The 17,462-nt window shown below is 34.0% G+C and overlaps 1 protein-coding gene across 1 annotated transcript; it reads right to left on the bottom strand.

Moving 5' to 3' along the window:
* Window positions 1-12,458: 12,458 nt before the first annotated feature.
* Window positions 12,459-15,171, bottom strand: LOC107854933 (UDP-glycosyltransferase 74G1). Its single transcript, XM_016699928.2, has 2 exons — window positions 14,431-15,171; window positions 12,459-13,406 (listed from the first exon to the last, which is right to left on the bottom strand). The coding sequence occupies exons 1-2, from the start codon at window positions 15,070-15,072 to the stop codon at window positions 12,669-12,671; spliced, it is 1,380 nt and encodes a 459-aa protein (XP_016555414.2). The 5' UTR covers window positions 15,073-15,171; the 3' UTR covers window positions 12,459-12,668.
* Window positions 15,172-17,462: the final 2,291 nt, after the last annotated feature.

Raw genomic sequence — 17,462 nt, 5'->3', positions numbered from 1 at the left:
GTTCTTGTCTTGTATCAGTCATAATTAAGCTAATGATTCCTAGAAAATTTCATGCCTTACATTGTTAGGATTATGTTCCACAAAACTCATGCCTAAGATCATATCTATGCCATGTCTCGTTATCTCATGATTCGTTCTTACACAATTTACTTGGTGATGCCACAAAGTTCATTTTTCTTGGTGCCTATGTATGTTTTTTTCAGGGAGAATTCCTACTATGAAGTTACATCCTTTATTCCATACTTCTAGAGCTTTAATAAGTCCTACGCATTATTCAAGGACGAATAATTTCAAGGGAGAGATAATGTAACACCCCACGTTTTTGGGCTAAAATTTGAACCGCCATTCCTACGTATATAGATCCGAACCCAATGATTTATATGTTAGAATAAGTGTGATGATCAATTCTATAGTGTGGGAACATCTTTGTAGATGAATTGAGACTACAAAAATCTCCTAACTCAATGTTGAGTAGAGAACATTTCTATTGATAAAATTTTAGTGGATGTTTCAACATGGATCTATTTTTAACGTTATTACACCTAGAATATAACGAGTTACATATCATACTAGATACCAATTTAAATATCATCGAGTATTCTTTCCAACGCATCTAATATCACCTAAATTTGATATCTGAATAGAAAGTTATGCTCATTTTACTTGGGAGTGTCTGTCTGTGAGAGGTTGAGGACTAAGTTGACGAGTTGTCAACTAGGTGTCGATTTGTCAACTCAAGTATCAACCTTAACTAGTAAATCGCCAAATTCAACTAGATATTGGCAACTAATTTGATGAATTGTCAACAAACTAATGAGTTGTTAACTGAGAAATTTTGCAATCTTTTTCAAATTTTTAGGGGTATTTTGGTCTTTTCCTTGCCTCAACCCCTTCCCTCATGACTTAAATCAATCTTTAAACTTTATTTACTCATTATTTATAAGTTTCTCATCGTTCTTTCTCCTTTTCACTCTCAAGAGAAAGAAAAATAGGGTTTCTTCTAAAAGTTCACTTTCAAATGCTTCAAACTCCAAATTCTCTTCAAATCCTTCCATCTTTCAGGCTTGTTATACATTCTCTATTTTAATTATTACTATATTTTGTCATATTATTTGGTAATTATGGATTATTTAATGGTTGTTTGAATCTATGATTGAGGGTTTGGTTGTGAAAGCTTTATATTGATTTTTCTCTCGATTTAACGGTTTTTCTATGCATGATTAAAGGGTTTTGACATATGAAATTGTTATATAAAAATGATATCTGAAAATGATGGACTTGTTAATATGGATTCACAACTTCTAAAGGATTTTGCATGATGAAAATACAACCTTCAACCCTTTTTAAAACTTCATGTTGTCTGAAAACTATGAATTTTACTTCGTGTTTTGAAAAATGCATGGCATTAATGGAAAAATGCTTTACATGAATCTTGAATCTCCCTTGGGGTGAATGTTATCAATGATTGAAATTATGACTTTCAATTCCTTGAAAGAGCTTTGAATTAAAGTGATGAACAAGGATGACACCCCATCTTTTTGAAATATTGAAAGTGTCTAACTTTACAACTTGTTTTGAGGTTTTCATGGAAATTAATAATGATTATGAGCATTATTTTGAATGATGAAGTTATGGAGTCGATAATGTTTCTTGGCAAGATATGAATGACTTGCAACTCTTGGTATGACGATACTAGTATGAGTATGCCCTAATGAACGACTCCATGTTAAATGTTATGTGCAAACTATTATAATTGGGCTCCAAAGGAAATTATATAGCTCACCATGAAGGCATAAGTCTTCATGACCAATACCCAAAATCTATGTTTGCCAGCATAGGGATGTCGTACCTTAATTGGATGACCAGATTATGTCCTTAATATGAGGATAATAATGTATGGTTGCTTTAGTCTAGTTGGGTCATTAGCCTAAACTCAGTGCGTGCAACCAACAAGGACTGAGGACCTTCTGGCAGGGGAGTCGAACCCATATAGCCTGTGGGTGACTAAATGACTCATACAGCCTATGGGTCATTTAATGATGGTGAAAGCTATATAGTTCAGGCTTAAATTTTTAAATACTCATATAGCTTGTCCAATATCCCTACCCTGATATCCTATTATATATATATACACAAACACACCCCTGATGTGCATGTGGTTTATAACTGATTTTGGTAAATGCATATATGTTTTATCCCTTTTCTTGGGTTTAATATAAGTACTTGCAGTACTGACCATCTCTGGATATTACATCATTTCATGATGTAGGTTTCAAGCGCCTATTTTGTGTCCATGTGCAGTGTTAGGAGGTGTGATATCCTGGTAAATCAGATGTGAAGTGGTGAGCCATCCAAAAATGCCTAGTCTCTCTTATAGGTTTCATTTATTATTCTGATACTTTTGGATTTCTTTTGTTATAGTTGGTGGGATGTACGGACTTAATCAGTACTGGTTAGATTAGAGCCTTTTGTGGACTTTGTTGGATGTCATTGTGGGTTTGGTTTAGAATCTCATTTTTCTTTGAGTTATATATCCCTGTCTTATTATCTTGGTTGGTTTCCTCTATTCATCATTTCTATTATGCTCTTAAGGTAAGGCTAGGGGTCATCTCAGGCCTTGGGTAGCTTGGGATGCCTGTCACAGCTAGGCCCTGATTTGGGTCATGACATGAACGCAAATCATAATTGATTTCTTGTTTAAGTTAAAGGTTTTATTATTATTACTGAGTATTGCTAGAGTCTAGATATTTACTTGTAGCTATTTTATTGTAATTGCTGTTGTGGTTTAGTAGGTGAGGCTTGTACCAAGAAGTAGGTTTGGCTTCTTGGGAGTGTTTTTCTAGAAACAATTATAGCTAATTGCTTGAGTCTAGGCACTAGGTTAGTTCCTTTGATTAAGTTGTAAGAATAAAAATTGTCTGGTTTTAGTGAATTTGAGCACATGATTGTGGCTCCTTGAGAAAGGAGGTTCTTACATGTAAATTGATTGTAAATTTATTTATTACTAAAGTGATATCTGCTAAGTACCTGGTCATAAGGAAAGTAGTTGGCATTAGCTTTCTTTAGGTAGAGAGTGTATACATGCCAAAGGACAAAACAATCTAGAATTAATTTTCCTTGGAGTAATAATATAGGCACTGTGATTTTTGAATTGATTTGCTGTGATTTATGGGGACCTTATAGGATCCCCTCTTCTTATGGAAATTTATATTTTAGACTATTGTGGATGATAGCTCTTGAGCAGTGTGGATTTACTTTTTTATTGGCAAGAAAGAAGTGCCTCAAGTTTTTAAGACTTTCTTTTATTTTTGTAAACCATCAGCTTTCCAAGCAGGGAAAAATAGTAAAAAACGATTCGCAACTGGATTTACATGAAGATTATTTCCTTGGGCATGGAATATTTTCCTAATGTCTTTCATAGAAACTCTTAAATCGAATGCAAGGGTCAAAAAAATATCGTCACATTCTGAATGAGGCACAGGCTTTAAGGTTTCAAGGTCACCTTTTAATACAATTTGGGAAGAATACCTTCTGAATGCAGGTACCAAATTTATCAGACATCATCCCCCATGATAAATGGAAAGACCCCCTATGTAGTTTTATATGAAAAGGAACCACAAATGAACACTTGAGAGTGTTGGACGCACACAAAATACAGAGAATGTGAAAAGGGGTGGAAATTGTGTGATATGGAGAATAAGGAATACTTTGTCTCTATGTATGTGGACTTCTATGGGAGTAAGTTCTCGTATGCCTCCGAAATGCATAAAAACATGGAACTCTTGAAAGCTACTAAATGTCAAGGGGTGTTTGACTGCTGAAGGAGGAAATTGGAGGAAGTTAGGACAATTAGGGTTGGTCAAGTCGATAAAAAATGAACATAATCTTGTCCGGAGGAATAACATGTGGATATCTTTAAAATGATGAATGTTAGAAATATAATATGAACAATAGAAAATTATTGCTTTGAAGCATGAAAGATCACTATCTTTAAACAATTATAGTCTGTATATTCGTTTGGGATTACAAGCAATTCTCTATCAGGATAAAACAAAGCCCAAAAATATATATTGTGAATTGAATATGTTACTTTTGGGTTTATATTTATAAAGTCTGAACATTGGTCCTTTTCTGAATAGATGCAACATTTCTGAACAGAAAGAACTATTTCGAACAGATGCTATTGTTCTATTTTGACAAAAACTTTTATTTTTTATTTTTATTTTAAAAAGTACATACAAAAATAAAATCATTAATTAAATATATGCCCTAACCTAGTAATTTAGATATATATAATTAAATATATATAGGTATCAGTACACTTATTGAACTCATTAAACTTAGTGGACTTGTCCTTATATGTACTTAAGGATGCCTTTAAACGGAGACCACATATTACAACTATACTTTACATTGAAGACCAGAGGATTATATTGGTTCTGGTAAACATCAAAGGCATTAAAGCTGAGTGTGAAAACAAGCTACTAATTTTGTTCATCCATTGAAAGATGCAGAGAAAGCAGAAAAAGAAGAAGGGAAAGAACTATTTTATTCAACAATCTCTCATCTGTACAGTACAATGTTCCTACTATTTATAGATGGGAAAGTGAGATACAAAAATATCTTAGCTCAACGCCATATCATTATCGACTAAGCATAACCTCCTAATTGCCTAACTGCTTCACTAACCGGCTAAGCATTACAAATTAGTGAAATAAAAAAAACTGTAAAATGAAACACTGTGAACTATTAGTTACAATTCAGTATCTTGGAACACTTCCCCTCAAACTGTAGGGTCTAGAATATTAAGCACTCCAAGCTTGCCTAAAAGATATAAATATTGAGCTTGACATAGCCCTTTAGTAAGAAGATCAACAACCTGATCATGAATAGTTACATGAATAGCCTGAATCAAACTACTCTTGATATTGTCTTTGATGAAATGACAATAAATCTCAGTGTGTTTTGTTATATAATGAAACTTGGCCTACTGAATAGCTGAATTAGTGTCACTAAACTCTGAGATGGGCATGGTAATTGGAATACTGAGTTCTTGAAACAAACCAACTAACTGAGTCAGTTTTGTAACTACTGAGGCCATGCTTTTGTACTCAGCCTTAGCAGAACTTTTGGACATAGTATGATATATATTGGACTTACAAGATACCAAGGACTCACCAAAGTGAACTACATAGCCCATTAGTGATCTTCTAATATTAAGACACGCAACCCAGTCCGAGTCGCACCAACATGTGAGAGAAGTGTATGGTTGAGATTTCAACCAAATTCCTTGAGCAACATTATCTTTAAGATAGCTAACCACCCTAGTAACAACTTCTTAATAAAAGCTTTTGAGATGCCGCATAAACTAACTAAGTGTCTGTACAACAGAACTAATAGAAGGCCTGGTGATAGTAGAATACATAAGCTTGTCCATGAGTCTTTGATGAGCAGAAATATCCATTAATGTCATCTTCTTGAACACTTATGGAGTTATCATGTTGAGTTGTAGTCAATCTCGGATTTGATTTTAAAAGGTTATTTGTAAGATTGGCACCAATAAGACATGTTAATTCAAGAATGTACTTTCTTTGATTTAAAATCACTCCTGCATCAGATCTTAAAATTTCAATGTCGAAGAAATACTTGAGATCACCTATATCCTTCATCTTAAATTATTGATGTAACACCTCTCTAGTTGTAGTGATCACGTCATCATTACTCTCAGTAATAATCAAGTCATCAACACACACCAGAACTACCACTATACATGTTGCTTTCTTTAAAGTGAATAGTGAGTAATCATGTGCACTTTGGGTAAAACCAAATACAAGTAATGAAGTAGTAAGTTTAAGGTTCCACTGACTTGAAGCTTTTTTAAGACCATATAATGATTTGAGAAATTTGTAAACTTTATTTGTCATGACCCTGGCCTTATCGGGTGTCCCAAGCCAACCAAGGCCGGAGATAACCCCCTCAACATTACCTCAAGAGAACAATAATGATAGTAATAATAATAACCAGTGCAAGCCAATCAAAATAATATTATAAATGTGATAGTCAACGGAAGATGAAAGTAAAACAAAACTCCATGATAATATTCCGACACTGTCTATAAAACCTTTAATCCAAGGAGTACCAACTAAGTAGGGTCCTGCCTCCGACTATGAAAAAAGAATCTAAAAGTACAAAAATAATAAATGAAAATTGAAAAGAGACCAGGCCTTTCAAAAAATAAAGGGCTCACCACTTCACAGTTGATAGACCAGGATATCAAACCACCTAACACTGCACAAGATCACAAAAAAAGCTCTCAGAACCTACATCATGAAATAATATAGTATTTGCGGAAGGTCATATAGCAAGTACTGGCATGCAACCCAAGGAAAGGGATAAAATATACATGTACCAAAATCAGTAATGAAACATATGGATGAAATATATTTATCAAAATCAATCATAAATCACATTCACCCCAGTCATACATATATATAGGATATCGGGATAGGGGTAAGAGAAATGAAACATGACCGTTTAAAGAATTAGTCCTGAACTGTGTAGCTCGTTCTGACCTAAAGACACCCACGAGCTATGTGGGTCCGACTCCCCCTGTCAGAAGGACCCCAGTCCATGTTAGCTTCATAGACTGGACAAAACTAATTAATTAGGGGTGGATTTTGCAAAATTACATATTTAGTAGATAGTTCAATTTCATGGAGCTCTAGTGTCCATTATATTCGATTGAGGTACACAATTCTCTTATCAGTTTTGGCAATCTTTTCAAAAAAGTTTGGGTACACAAGAGAACCTTCGCACTAATTTCCATCCTCAAACAAATGGGAAGGTAGAGAATACCATTTAAAATTTAGAATACATGATAAGTTCGTGTGTGATTGACTTTTAAGGTAGTTGGGAAGATCACTTGCCATTTATAGAGTTTGACTATAATAACAATTATCACTCTAGCATCCAAATGGCTCCTTTTAAGTCTCACTATGGTAGGAGATATAGATCACTAATTGGCTGGCATGAGGTAGGTGAAACCTATTTTTTTGGACAAAATTTTGTACACTAAACGATGAAAAATGTGAAAGTCATTAGAGAGAGAGTTAATACTGCTCAGAGTCGCCAAAAGCCCTACACCAATGTTATATTAAGGGAGCTAGAATTTGAGGTGGAGGATTGGGTATTTCTGAAAGTCTCCCTATGAAAAGAGTTATGAGGTTTGGGAATAAAGGAAAGATAGGTCCCATTATATAGGTCCTTACCAGATTACGAGAAACATTGGTAGTGTTGCTTATGAGACAGATTTGCATGTGAACGCGGCTTTGGACCATCCCGTCTTTCATGTGTCTATGCTTAAAAAATATGTTGGGGATCATTCCCTTGTTTTTCCTATTGAATAGATTGGTATAAAGGATTCTTTATCATATGACGAGGTTCACATAGAGATATTGGACCAAAAGGTTTGAAAATACAGAAGCAAAGAGATATCTTTAGTTATGGTCTTGTGGAGGAATCAAAAGATTGAGGAAGCTACTGGGGAATCCGAGGATGATATGCATGCAAGGTATCGTAATGCCCCAAGAATACACCCTGGGTGTGACACGGTGCTTACTGTCTCGAGGGACCACAAGTTAACCCATGAGCTGGTACCTTCTGTAATCACTGAATAATACAATAACATACGCAGAAGAAACAAATATTAAGACATAAGGTTTTAAGTAATAAAAACTGATAGAATATGTAAACCAAAATGCTAAAATAATCTGACAATCTCAATGGAAGTTTGAATACTGAATAACTGACTGAAATGTCTGAAATCCTCTAAACTGACTGAATATAAGTTGATGGGACAGGGCCCCAACTAACTCCAACTAACTACTGAACTAAAAACATGAATAAAATAGTTAGTCCCCAAAATATGATGACTCACCACTGCTACGGCTGATAGTCTGAGAAGTTTATGCGCGATCCAAAAATTTAGCATCTAAAACTGTGATATGATACATCATAGCGCAAGAAAAGAGTATGCCATCAGTACTTTGAATGTACTGGTATGCTAACTGAGGTAGGATGATATGCATTGTTTCATGAACATGAATAATAATAACTATTTGTATGCATGTACGTAGATATATAACATGTAAACCTACATAGAATACATGAAATTTGTAGACACTGAGGATAAATGAAGTCTGTAAATGCTCTGAATACGTGAAATCTATAAATACTGAGGATGCATGACTAAGCATATAATATGTTCTAAATATAATCGGTAAATACTGAAATAATAAAGTCTGATAACTAAATCACTGATATCTATATACTATGGTCAAGCAACTGAAACTGAATTATTGGACTGGTTACTGGATTGAGACTATGGGAGCTATCATCTAACCGACATGCCCCAATAGTAAGTTTGGGGTCCAACCTATAACCCAGTTGGAAGGGTGTTAGTACCGTGTCATGGATACTAACACTGGTTGTGTGGATCCACTAAACTAATGTATTATCCCGAAGGACTAAGGGTGTCAAGCCTAACTGGTGGGTGATCCCTGCGAGTTAGTCAAGCCTAATCTGACGGGTGACTCCTCTTATTTTATGTTGGCTACGTAGTTCTAGAGTGCAAAGACTGCTATAAACCACTCTGCCTATCTGACGGGGAAACCGTCATCTTTGTACTCACTTGGTGCTAATTTCCATTTGGCATGCCTCCGCGACGCGTTGATGTTCTAGGTGGTACACTGTCTTATAAAAATGGCTCTAACTATTCACCTGAGTATCGAATTTGGGCGAACTTTATATCATTGGAAAGCTGACTAAATTTCCTACACAATGGTAAGCTCTAAATTAAAAAAATACTTAGTATTTTAAAATTTTTATATAGAGATGCCTATGTACTGAGAGCTAACTGACCTAAGAAAATACAGGGTATTATAGTATCCATCACTATTTGAAGTATAGGATAAAATTATGGATGGTATTAATTTTATATTATCCATTTTATCCCAAGTAACTCTTTAAATCATACTTAGTGTGTCCTAAATCATCATTGGGTGATGAGTTATCCCAAGGGAGGGATAATGTAATGGCTCAGACTTTACGATGTGTAAATAAAGCTTAAATTAAGATGATGAGATCCCTAAAATAAATCAATTTAAGATGAGTTAGGATGGCTTGCAAAAAGTTTTAGATGGTCTTCGAGGGCATACGATGCAGGAGGACCCCACACGATGGCCCATCACTGCGAGAACCATCGCGAGAGGCTACTGCCTTAACCTAATGGAGGGATCATTCCACAAATGGTGGATTGTGAGATAGGGATAGCACCGTGAGTCCCCACTTCGTGTCTGGGGTCGCATCGCATGGCTGCCCAGGTACGTTGGGGTCGCACCGCACCCCACCCCCATTACCCTATAATTTTTAAAATTTTTTGAGCATCTAAAGGGGGTACTTTTGTCCTTATACACCTGACACAATCCCCTAGTATTCTATTTTGTTCTCCCAAATTAAGAATAACCCTAAATCAATATTAGAACACCCTCAAGTCCTATCTAAGCCAACAATTAAGAAGAAAGAGAGTAGGAGTGCCCAGGGTAACTTTTGATTCAATTTCTTTCCATTAGAGATATGTAGAAAAACCTAAATCTCATGGGGTTGATTTGTAAACTTTAATATCTTTTAAGTATTGAAATTATGATATTTCATTTAACTACAAGAGCATGAATTTCAAAATTTTTATTTCAACCTTATATATGCACTCTCACGAGTTTATATTTATATGTGTGTGTGCGTGTGTATGTATGTATGAGAGAAAGAGAGAAAGAGATAAAGAGAGAGAGAGAGGGACTTATTGAATTTTGATTTATGTAAAGATTGATATTGTGAATGGTTTTCTTACCCAATTATGCATGTGGGTGGTTTTTAATAATTTTTATTAGTGGTGATGTTTCTCTTGTTTCCCTATGGCGGTTATTTGAAAATAATTGAAAAGGTGTAAGTTTTCTCCTAAAGATTTTACATAATTCATTGAGGTTTTTAATAATTATTATCGTTGGTGATGCTTCTCTTGTTTCTCTATGGTGGTTCTATGAAAATAATTTAAAAGGTATAAGTTTTCTCCTAAAGCTTTTACAGGATTCATGGATGAATATGCTCACTTAAACCATCTTATGACTAAAAGAGTCTTGTTATGTGATTTTTGAAACATCTATGATGCTAAATGATTCATGACATATAAGTGGTAAAATTGAACATGCATATGGCTTATTATAAGGCTTGGAAGTTTTGGTATTGTGATACCAAATCAGACAAATGTCATAACAGACTACATAATTTTTTCTTTACTTCAGACCATATTTTATGAAAGATGAGTGTTTTCAAAGGTTAAAAGATGGGCTTAAAGAAATTTAGGTCGCTAATCGAGAAGGCACGAGTCAAATAACTCATAGCCCGAATTCGTGTTTGGCCGACACGTGATTAATCCTTTCCTAAAATATGAATGATCATTGTATACTTGCTATATGCTTTTGTACACTAGAACAGACACTCCAATCCTTATGGTAAACTCAGATTGGGGGCGTGATCGTCGAGTCAATGTTGGACCTCATATATCCTGTGGTGCTTTTAAAACTATGTCGGGCATGCCACCTAGCTCAGAACTAAAAAATATCATGATGTGATTTTAGAAAGGCACTTTTGGAGTTGAAGTCCATGTTTCTCAGACTGATTTAGCATTATCTGATCCCATATTATGTTTATTACAATGTTTTCACTATTATTCTATTTTTAAGAGTTATTTCATCTGTCCGTTCTATATACCAATACATTCCAATTATTGACCATCCTTGGGTGGTAGCATTGTCTCCTAATAAAGGTTCTAAGGCATAGTTCCATGGTCCAGCGCAGTAGTAGATCTCCCCCAAAGTTCAGAGTCAGTGAGTTTCTTTTATTCAGAAGGCATTTACTTATATAATAGTTTCATTTCAATTCATGGTATGATCGAGGGCCTTGTCCCAGCTTAGATAGACAAGTAATCAGTAGAGGCTTTGTAGAATGGATTGGGTGTTATGTTTCAGTATGACTTGATGTAATTAGTTTGATTATGAAACTTTTCCATGTTACATTATATCTCTTATTTTATATGAATTATGCTTATGATGGTATGCTAAGGGATTTCTCGAGTCTTCATGGTTCAGGATGCCCATCATGGCCAAAGCCTCGACTCGAGGTATGATAACTTCCCTGGCTAGAAGGGTAATTTTGATTCACTTGTATAGACATTGGTTATGACTTATCGTGCACAACAATTATACAAGATGAATGACTAATTTCATCCTCTATTATTATTGCATATGTTTGGTTAATGGTAAGAGTCATTCCTTTCAACAAAATTTATCTACTAGCCCGATCATAGGAATCATTCAAACCACTCAAAAACTGGGGCAATCTCAATCAATACGAGCGGTCTACATTCTCCTCAGACTTGGGGGAACCACAACTAGGATTTGAGAATAAAACATCATATTCATTCCATAAGCTCTTCAATTTCATAAAAAAAAACTAAAACTAAATCTGTACCTTGGAAAGCAAGTTGATTTCTTAATGCAGTTGATAAATGCCATACAATTCACCTAATCATACCATTCCTTCATATACTTCCAGAATGCAAAAGCACCCGTAGCATACACAATGCTGCTGAGTAAATCGGCACATACTGTATTCATGATCCAGGAAAGCACAATAGCATTGCATGTTTTCCATTGTTCTTGAAATTTATCCTTGTACAATTCCTTTCTGGAAGCTCCAGTGATAAATCCATACTTTCTCTTTGCAAAAAGTGAAATTCTCATAGATCCACTCCTCAAGCTGTAATTTTTTTATCTAACCAACTTGATAGGCACGAGTACAACGCTAGAGCTGTCCAAAGAACTAATATAGAGTGGATTATTTTGATTAATTTTGAGAGGTGTCATGACAGAAACCACTACTCTGCAATGAGAGAAATACCTAGAATTTGTGTAGGAGGAAAACAAAGGTCGAACAATACCTATAAACACTCAAGAAAAGATCAAAAACATGATAAGAAAGATCCAAATCTTCTCAACGCAAATCTAAAATTGCATCGGTGCTCTGATACTAAGTGAAAACAAGTTACTCAGTTTGTTCATCCAATGAAAGAAGCAGAGAAAGCTGAGAAGAAGGGAAAGAACTGTTTTATTCATCAATCTCTCTTCTATACAATGTTCCTACTATTTATAGATGGAGCAAGTGAGTTACAAAAATATCCTTGCTCAATGCCAGCTAAGCATAACCTCTTAACTGCCTAACCGCTTTACTAACCAACTAAGCATTACAAATTAATGAAGCAGTAAAAACTGTAAAATGGAACACAATTATTAGTTACAATTCAGTATGTTGGAATAGTGAGGTAAAAAATACAGCATTCAATCATCTACCAAATAAGTTGGGATTTATTCATTTACCATGACAACTTATTGTTTTATCAGGCAAATTTCTTTAGCATTCCACAAGAAATGATTAACCAAATTTAAAAGAGAAGAAAACGAAAGAATATTCTGGTCAAATTGTACTACTTCAATTAGAAAAAGAAATTGCAAAAATACAAACCAACTACTTTTTATGAATCTTATTTGACTTCCTACTTAGGAAATTGTCACCAACTTGGAAACAAATTCTTCAACGTTTTTGTCTGAACTTCCTCCTTCATCCATGGTATTTCTTGCCAATTTCTTCCATTTCTTTGCATTTTCCCAAATCACCTTTCCTTTCTCTTCTTCCATCACTTGTTTTATACATTCTTCTATAACTTCTCTTCTAACTATCCCTTTGTCATTTTGTTTGGCTCTAACTCCCATCTCCCAAACATCCTTCACAAACTTTGCATTTGTTGGTTGATCTGTCCATTGTGGCATTGTCACCATTGGCACTCCCAAACTAATGGCTTCCAAAATCGAATTCCACCCACAGTGCGTCAGAAAACACCCTATTGATTCATGTTCCAACACTTGTAATTGTGGACACCATGCCACCACTAAGCCTTTACTCACAGTTGCTAATTTTATTTCCTCTAAAAAGTTCTTGGGAAGTTTGGATTCTTCAGTGGATCTAACTACCCACAAGAAGTTCTTGTTGCTATTCTTCAAACCGCATGCTAGTTCTTCCATTTGTTCTGTGTCTAGTTTGGCTAAACTTCCAAATGATACATACACCACTGAGCTTGTTGGTTGATGGTTTAACCAATTTAGGCTTTCATTTGTCATTGGTTTGAATACACTAAGTCCATACTCTTTGTCATCATGTAGCCTCTTGTCTAAGTACATTGATGGTATTGTTGGTCCAATTGTCTTGATAGGATAAATCTTGCCCATCCAATCAATTACCTACATGTTAAACAACAAATAGAATAAAATTTCATGCAACAATTTATACTAATGAAGTCTGAGGAATTGTTTGGTTTAATCGCTTCTATTTTTTTCCTACTACATATATGGTTGAATAAGTAGCTTATGCTAGTACTCCTTTCAAACATGTATTAAAAGTTTCCATGGGAACATTTTATTAAAAGAAAAATTAATCTAAATAGTCATTTGATACCCCTTAAGCAAGACAATTAATATGCACCTTTAATCATAAGATTTAGTCAATTAGTCAAAACGACAAATAATTGGAGTCTTATAGAATATATCTTCAAGACAACTTATATACAGTCAAACCACTCTATAACGTCACCTCATTACAGTTTACTATAGTTGTATGATTTTCTCCGGAATCGATTTTTCATGTTATATTTTATTTCTCTATAATGGTATTCCACCTATAATAACAATGACATTTATTATAGTGGTATGACTCTTTGTAAAATTACCTCTCTATAAAAGCATAATCAAATATTATGTAATTAATAATATTTTATAAGAAATATATTATATACAAAATCAAATATCAAAATATTTAAGTTTCAGGTATGAGTATCTAATTTAGAGGAAAGGATTGTATTTAAATGGTGCATATCAATTATTTCATAACTTTCATGAGGAAAAAACTATTAATGTTTGTGTTTTTATATCCATGTTTTTTTTTTTTTTCTAATTTTGCATAGTTTTGTTCATAACATTTAAATGAGATTTGAGGGTTAAATGTCAGTATACATACATAACAGTACCTCTATAGCAACCATGAAATTCTCGGACAACGTTGTCACTATAGAGAGGTTTAACTGTACATCCAACAAATTAACTTCCATATCCATTGAAGGTCAATTCAATCGTGAGAAAATAATACTTTGTAGCTATGTAAACTACAATATCCTTCATGAATATATGCGTTGTCAGTTCATTTGTTTGAAACGAACTACAACGGAAAGTAAAGACATCTAAACTGAAACATAGAGAGTATCTGAATTACCTCTTTCTCCAAATCATAGAAGCTGTTGATTAGGACCCAATCAACTTTGTCAAGATTGGAGAATTGATTCGCCAACATTTCGAGTATTCTTTCTGCTTCAGGATGAATAACAAAAGTAGGCACATCGGACGGTTCAATTGGACATGAAAATCCAGGAATTAATATTTCTTGATCAACTTGAGTAGGAGGAAGTTTTAGTACCCCTTTATGTACATGGTAATAAATGTTATCCACTGCACAAGATTGTGTGAAAAATGCAGCAATAACTAATCCAAAAGTCTTTGCCACTTCAACTGCCCAAGGAAGGAATGGATCATATACTATGCAATTCACAGGGCATCCATAATTAGTCAATTTTTGAATAAGTTGAGACAGAGTAGCCGAGCCAACTTCTTTGAATAGAGTTGTGTAGGCCACGAATGATTCAGCTTGATCGCGACCACCATCATCATAGCCATCGGATATGGCCTCAACTGACACGGCAGTAGGCAATTCTTGCATGTTTTTCAAGAAGGATTTTGGGGGTGCTATAGTGATTTTGACACCTTTGGATTGCAAACGTCTGGAAAACTGGAGCATTGGGTTGATATGACCTTGGAGTGGATATGGCAAAATCAAGCAGTGAGCCTTGTGAGTAGTCATTTCTTTTGCAACTTCACAGTTGATGACTGAAGGAAATATCAACCAAGAAAATATACTTAGTTCTTAAGAGTTACCAAAAGTATTTGTTTCACTAATCAATAATTTAATCCCACGTTAAACACACAACTATATCATATGTTTCATTGTCTAAAGGAGTAGGTGATATGGTCACTAACTACTACGTACGTTTTGGTTTGTTGGTCTAAATTTGATACGGAATTTGAGAGAATAAAAAAAAAATTTAAAATCTTGTGAGCTTAAACTAAAGATATGTAAAATTTAGCAATATATTCTTTAATGTATTAGTCTTAACCATACTATGTAAAATGTTTGAATTAAATAAATGGACTAAAATGAAAAGTAGGACAAACAAATTAAAAACTGAAGATAGTTATAATAAATGAAAGATGTACTAAAATAAATGTTAGGAACTGACTGCAAATGCCAGGCTGCTAGTATGGGCTGACATCAAATGATATCAGTCTCAGTATCACCTATTTAAGAAACTGTGCAGCAATGCCTATCAACTGTCAAGTGAAGTTTCCAGGATGGTTTAATTATATGGACAAACCTTTATTTATAACTAATTAAAAGTAAAAAGAAAGTTGCTACTTACTAGTGGATCTGCATGTAAAATATTAGAATTCTGAGATTTGGAAGCAAATAATGAGGAGTACCAGAAATAGGTCACAGGCGAATAGTAGACTTGCACTATTATATCACTAGTAATTTGTGAACTTTCTTCTAACAGCGGAAAATAAGGAAAAAAGAAGACACACTCTATTTTTTTTTTATACAAAGAGGGTAACATGTGCAAAGCTGTTTGAGGATGGGAAAAGTTTGCAGTGAAAATGTGATTATTATAATGCGTTGAAGGGAATTTTTCTTAGCTTTTTATTTCTCAATGAATATTGACTTTTGAATGGTAACATGTGCAATATGCATTGAAGGGAATAGCTTGGATCATGTGGGTGTAAAGGTATACTCGATCATCCAAAATGTTTTCTAAAAATAAAAGGATTATTATATCTTTCGTTTTTCTTGTTAAGTATTTGGTACTTAATTATATTGAAGTTGACTTATAATGATTTATTTTTGTAGTGACGGACATAAAATTTTATGCTAGTAGATTCAATCAATAAAGAGAATGCTGACGATAGCTAATAGTGTAAACAGTATTCAGTAAGATAAATGATTTGTTCGAAGCTATTTAATTTATTCCTTTTTGTTGATAATGTAACATCAAAATAGGATTATTTACAAAAGAAAAAAACTCGGCACCTTTTTGATTCAACAGAGTTGAGTAAAACGTTAAAAATTTACCAAGAACCTGTCTAGATTTATTTTTACTAAATTAAAGTAAACTAACAAACTGTATATAATTCTAATCAAAATAGTTGAATATTTTAACAAAGAGCTACGAAAGAGTACCAAATTTCAACTAATAAAAAGTTAACATGTTTTTCAGGTGAAATAGATTTTAGATTTTTATTGAATTTGAGTAAGAAAATAAAAAAATAAAATATACTGAGTGAAATAGAAAATTAAAAAGAAATAAATATAACCAAAAGCAGCAAATTATCCTACCATTTACATTATACAGTGATATACATAGCAAAATCAAAAAGTGCAGATGCTCTTGACGGGATTTGATCTAGCACATTCATTGTGGCTATGAACCCACTTAGCAACTGCTCCAAAGTGTAGCTTTGTCTCTTACGGGTTCAATTTAATACTTATCTCAATTTTACAATAACTTTTTCATATAAAAATAGTAGATTTTCAAATGAAGTGGGGTCAACAGAACCCATGGTACCATGTGGGCTGCCCCTACATTTTTTGAGGCAGCCAACAAGATTTTTTTTATACCTAAGATCTGAAACCGAGCAATAAAGTAAATACGATAAGTTGTATTTATTGTAATTATGTAATTGTAATAATTTTTCCAAAAAGTTATTATAGTCCTATTTGAAAAGGAAAGGGATTTATTTAAGACCTATTGGACAGAGAAGTCGAGCCTAGGCTAGGAGGTGATATTGTGAATATTGGATAACGAAAAACAAAGAAGAAATTTCTAATTAACGTGTCTGTTGTTCTTCATTTCCACATCCTCAAAAGCACTATTTGTTTCTACAGTCAATAATGTAATCACATGTCAAAAATACGAACTATACCATGAGGTTCACAGTATATATTGTACCTGAATTATCGACTAGTTTCGTAGAAAATCATTTTCTATCTTAAAAAATATTCCACACAGAAATTCTTCACCAGAGAGAGAAGAGGAGAGTTTTTGAGGATGGGATCGAAAATTTGTAGTGATAATGTGGTTCTTATAGTTTGTTGATAGAGTTTGAACTGTACAAGGGTCTAAAATTAAGAAAAAATAA

The sequence above is a fragment of the Capsicum annuum genome, chromosome 1, assembly GCF_002878395.1.
Source record: "Capsicum annuum cultivar UCD-10X-F1 chromosome 1, UCD10Xv1.1, whole genome shotgun sequence".
NCBI classification, from domain to species: Eukaryota; Viridiplantae; Streptophyta; class Magnoliopsida; order Solanales; family Solanaceae; genus Capsicum; species Capsicum annuum.
Note: the sequence above shows the minus strand (reverse complement) of the source record. Positions and strands in the feature narration are given on the sequence as shown.

What these genes read in the sequence shown, in the direction of transcription:
- LOC107854933 (XM_016699928.2), bottom strand. Translation starts at nt 15,072, where the DNA reads ATGACTACTCACAAGGCTCACTGCTTGATTTTGCCATATCCACTCCAA. An exon ending in TCTATGATTTGGAGAAAGAG is followed by an intron (nt 13,407 to 14,430) that starts GTAATTCAGATA and finishes TTTAACATGTAG; the next exon opens with GTAATTGATTGGATGGGCAA.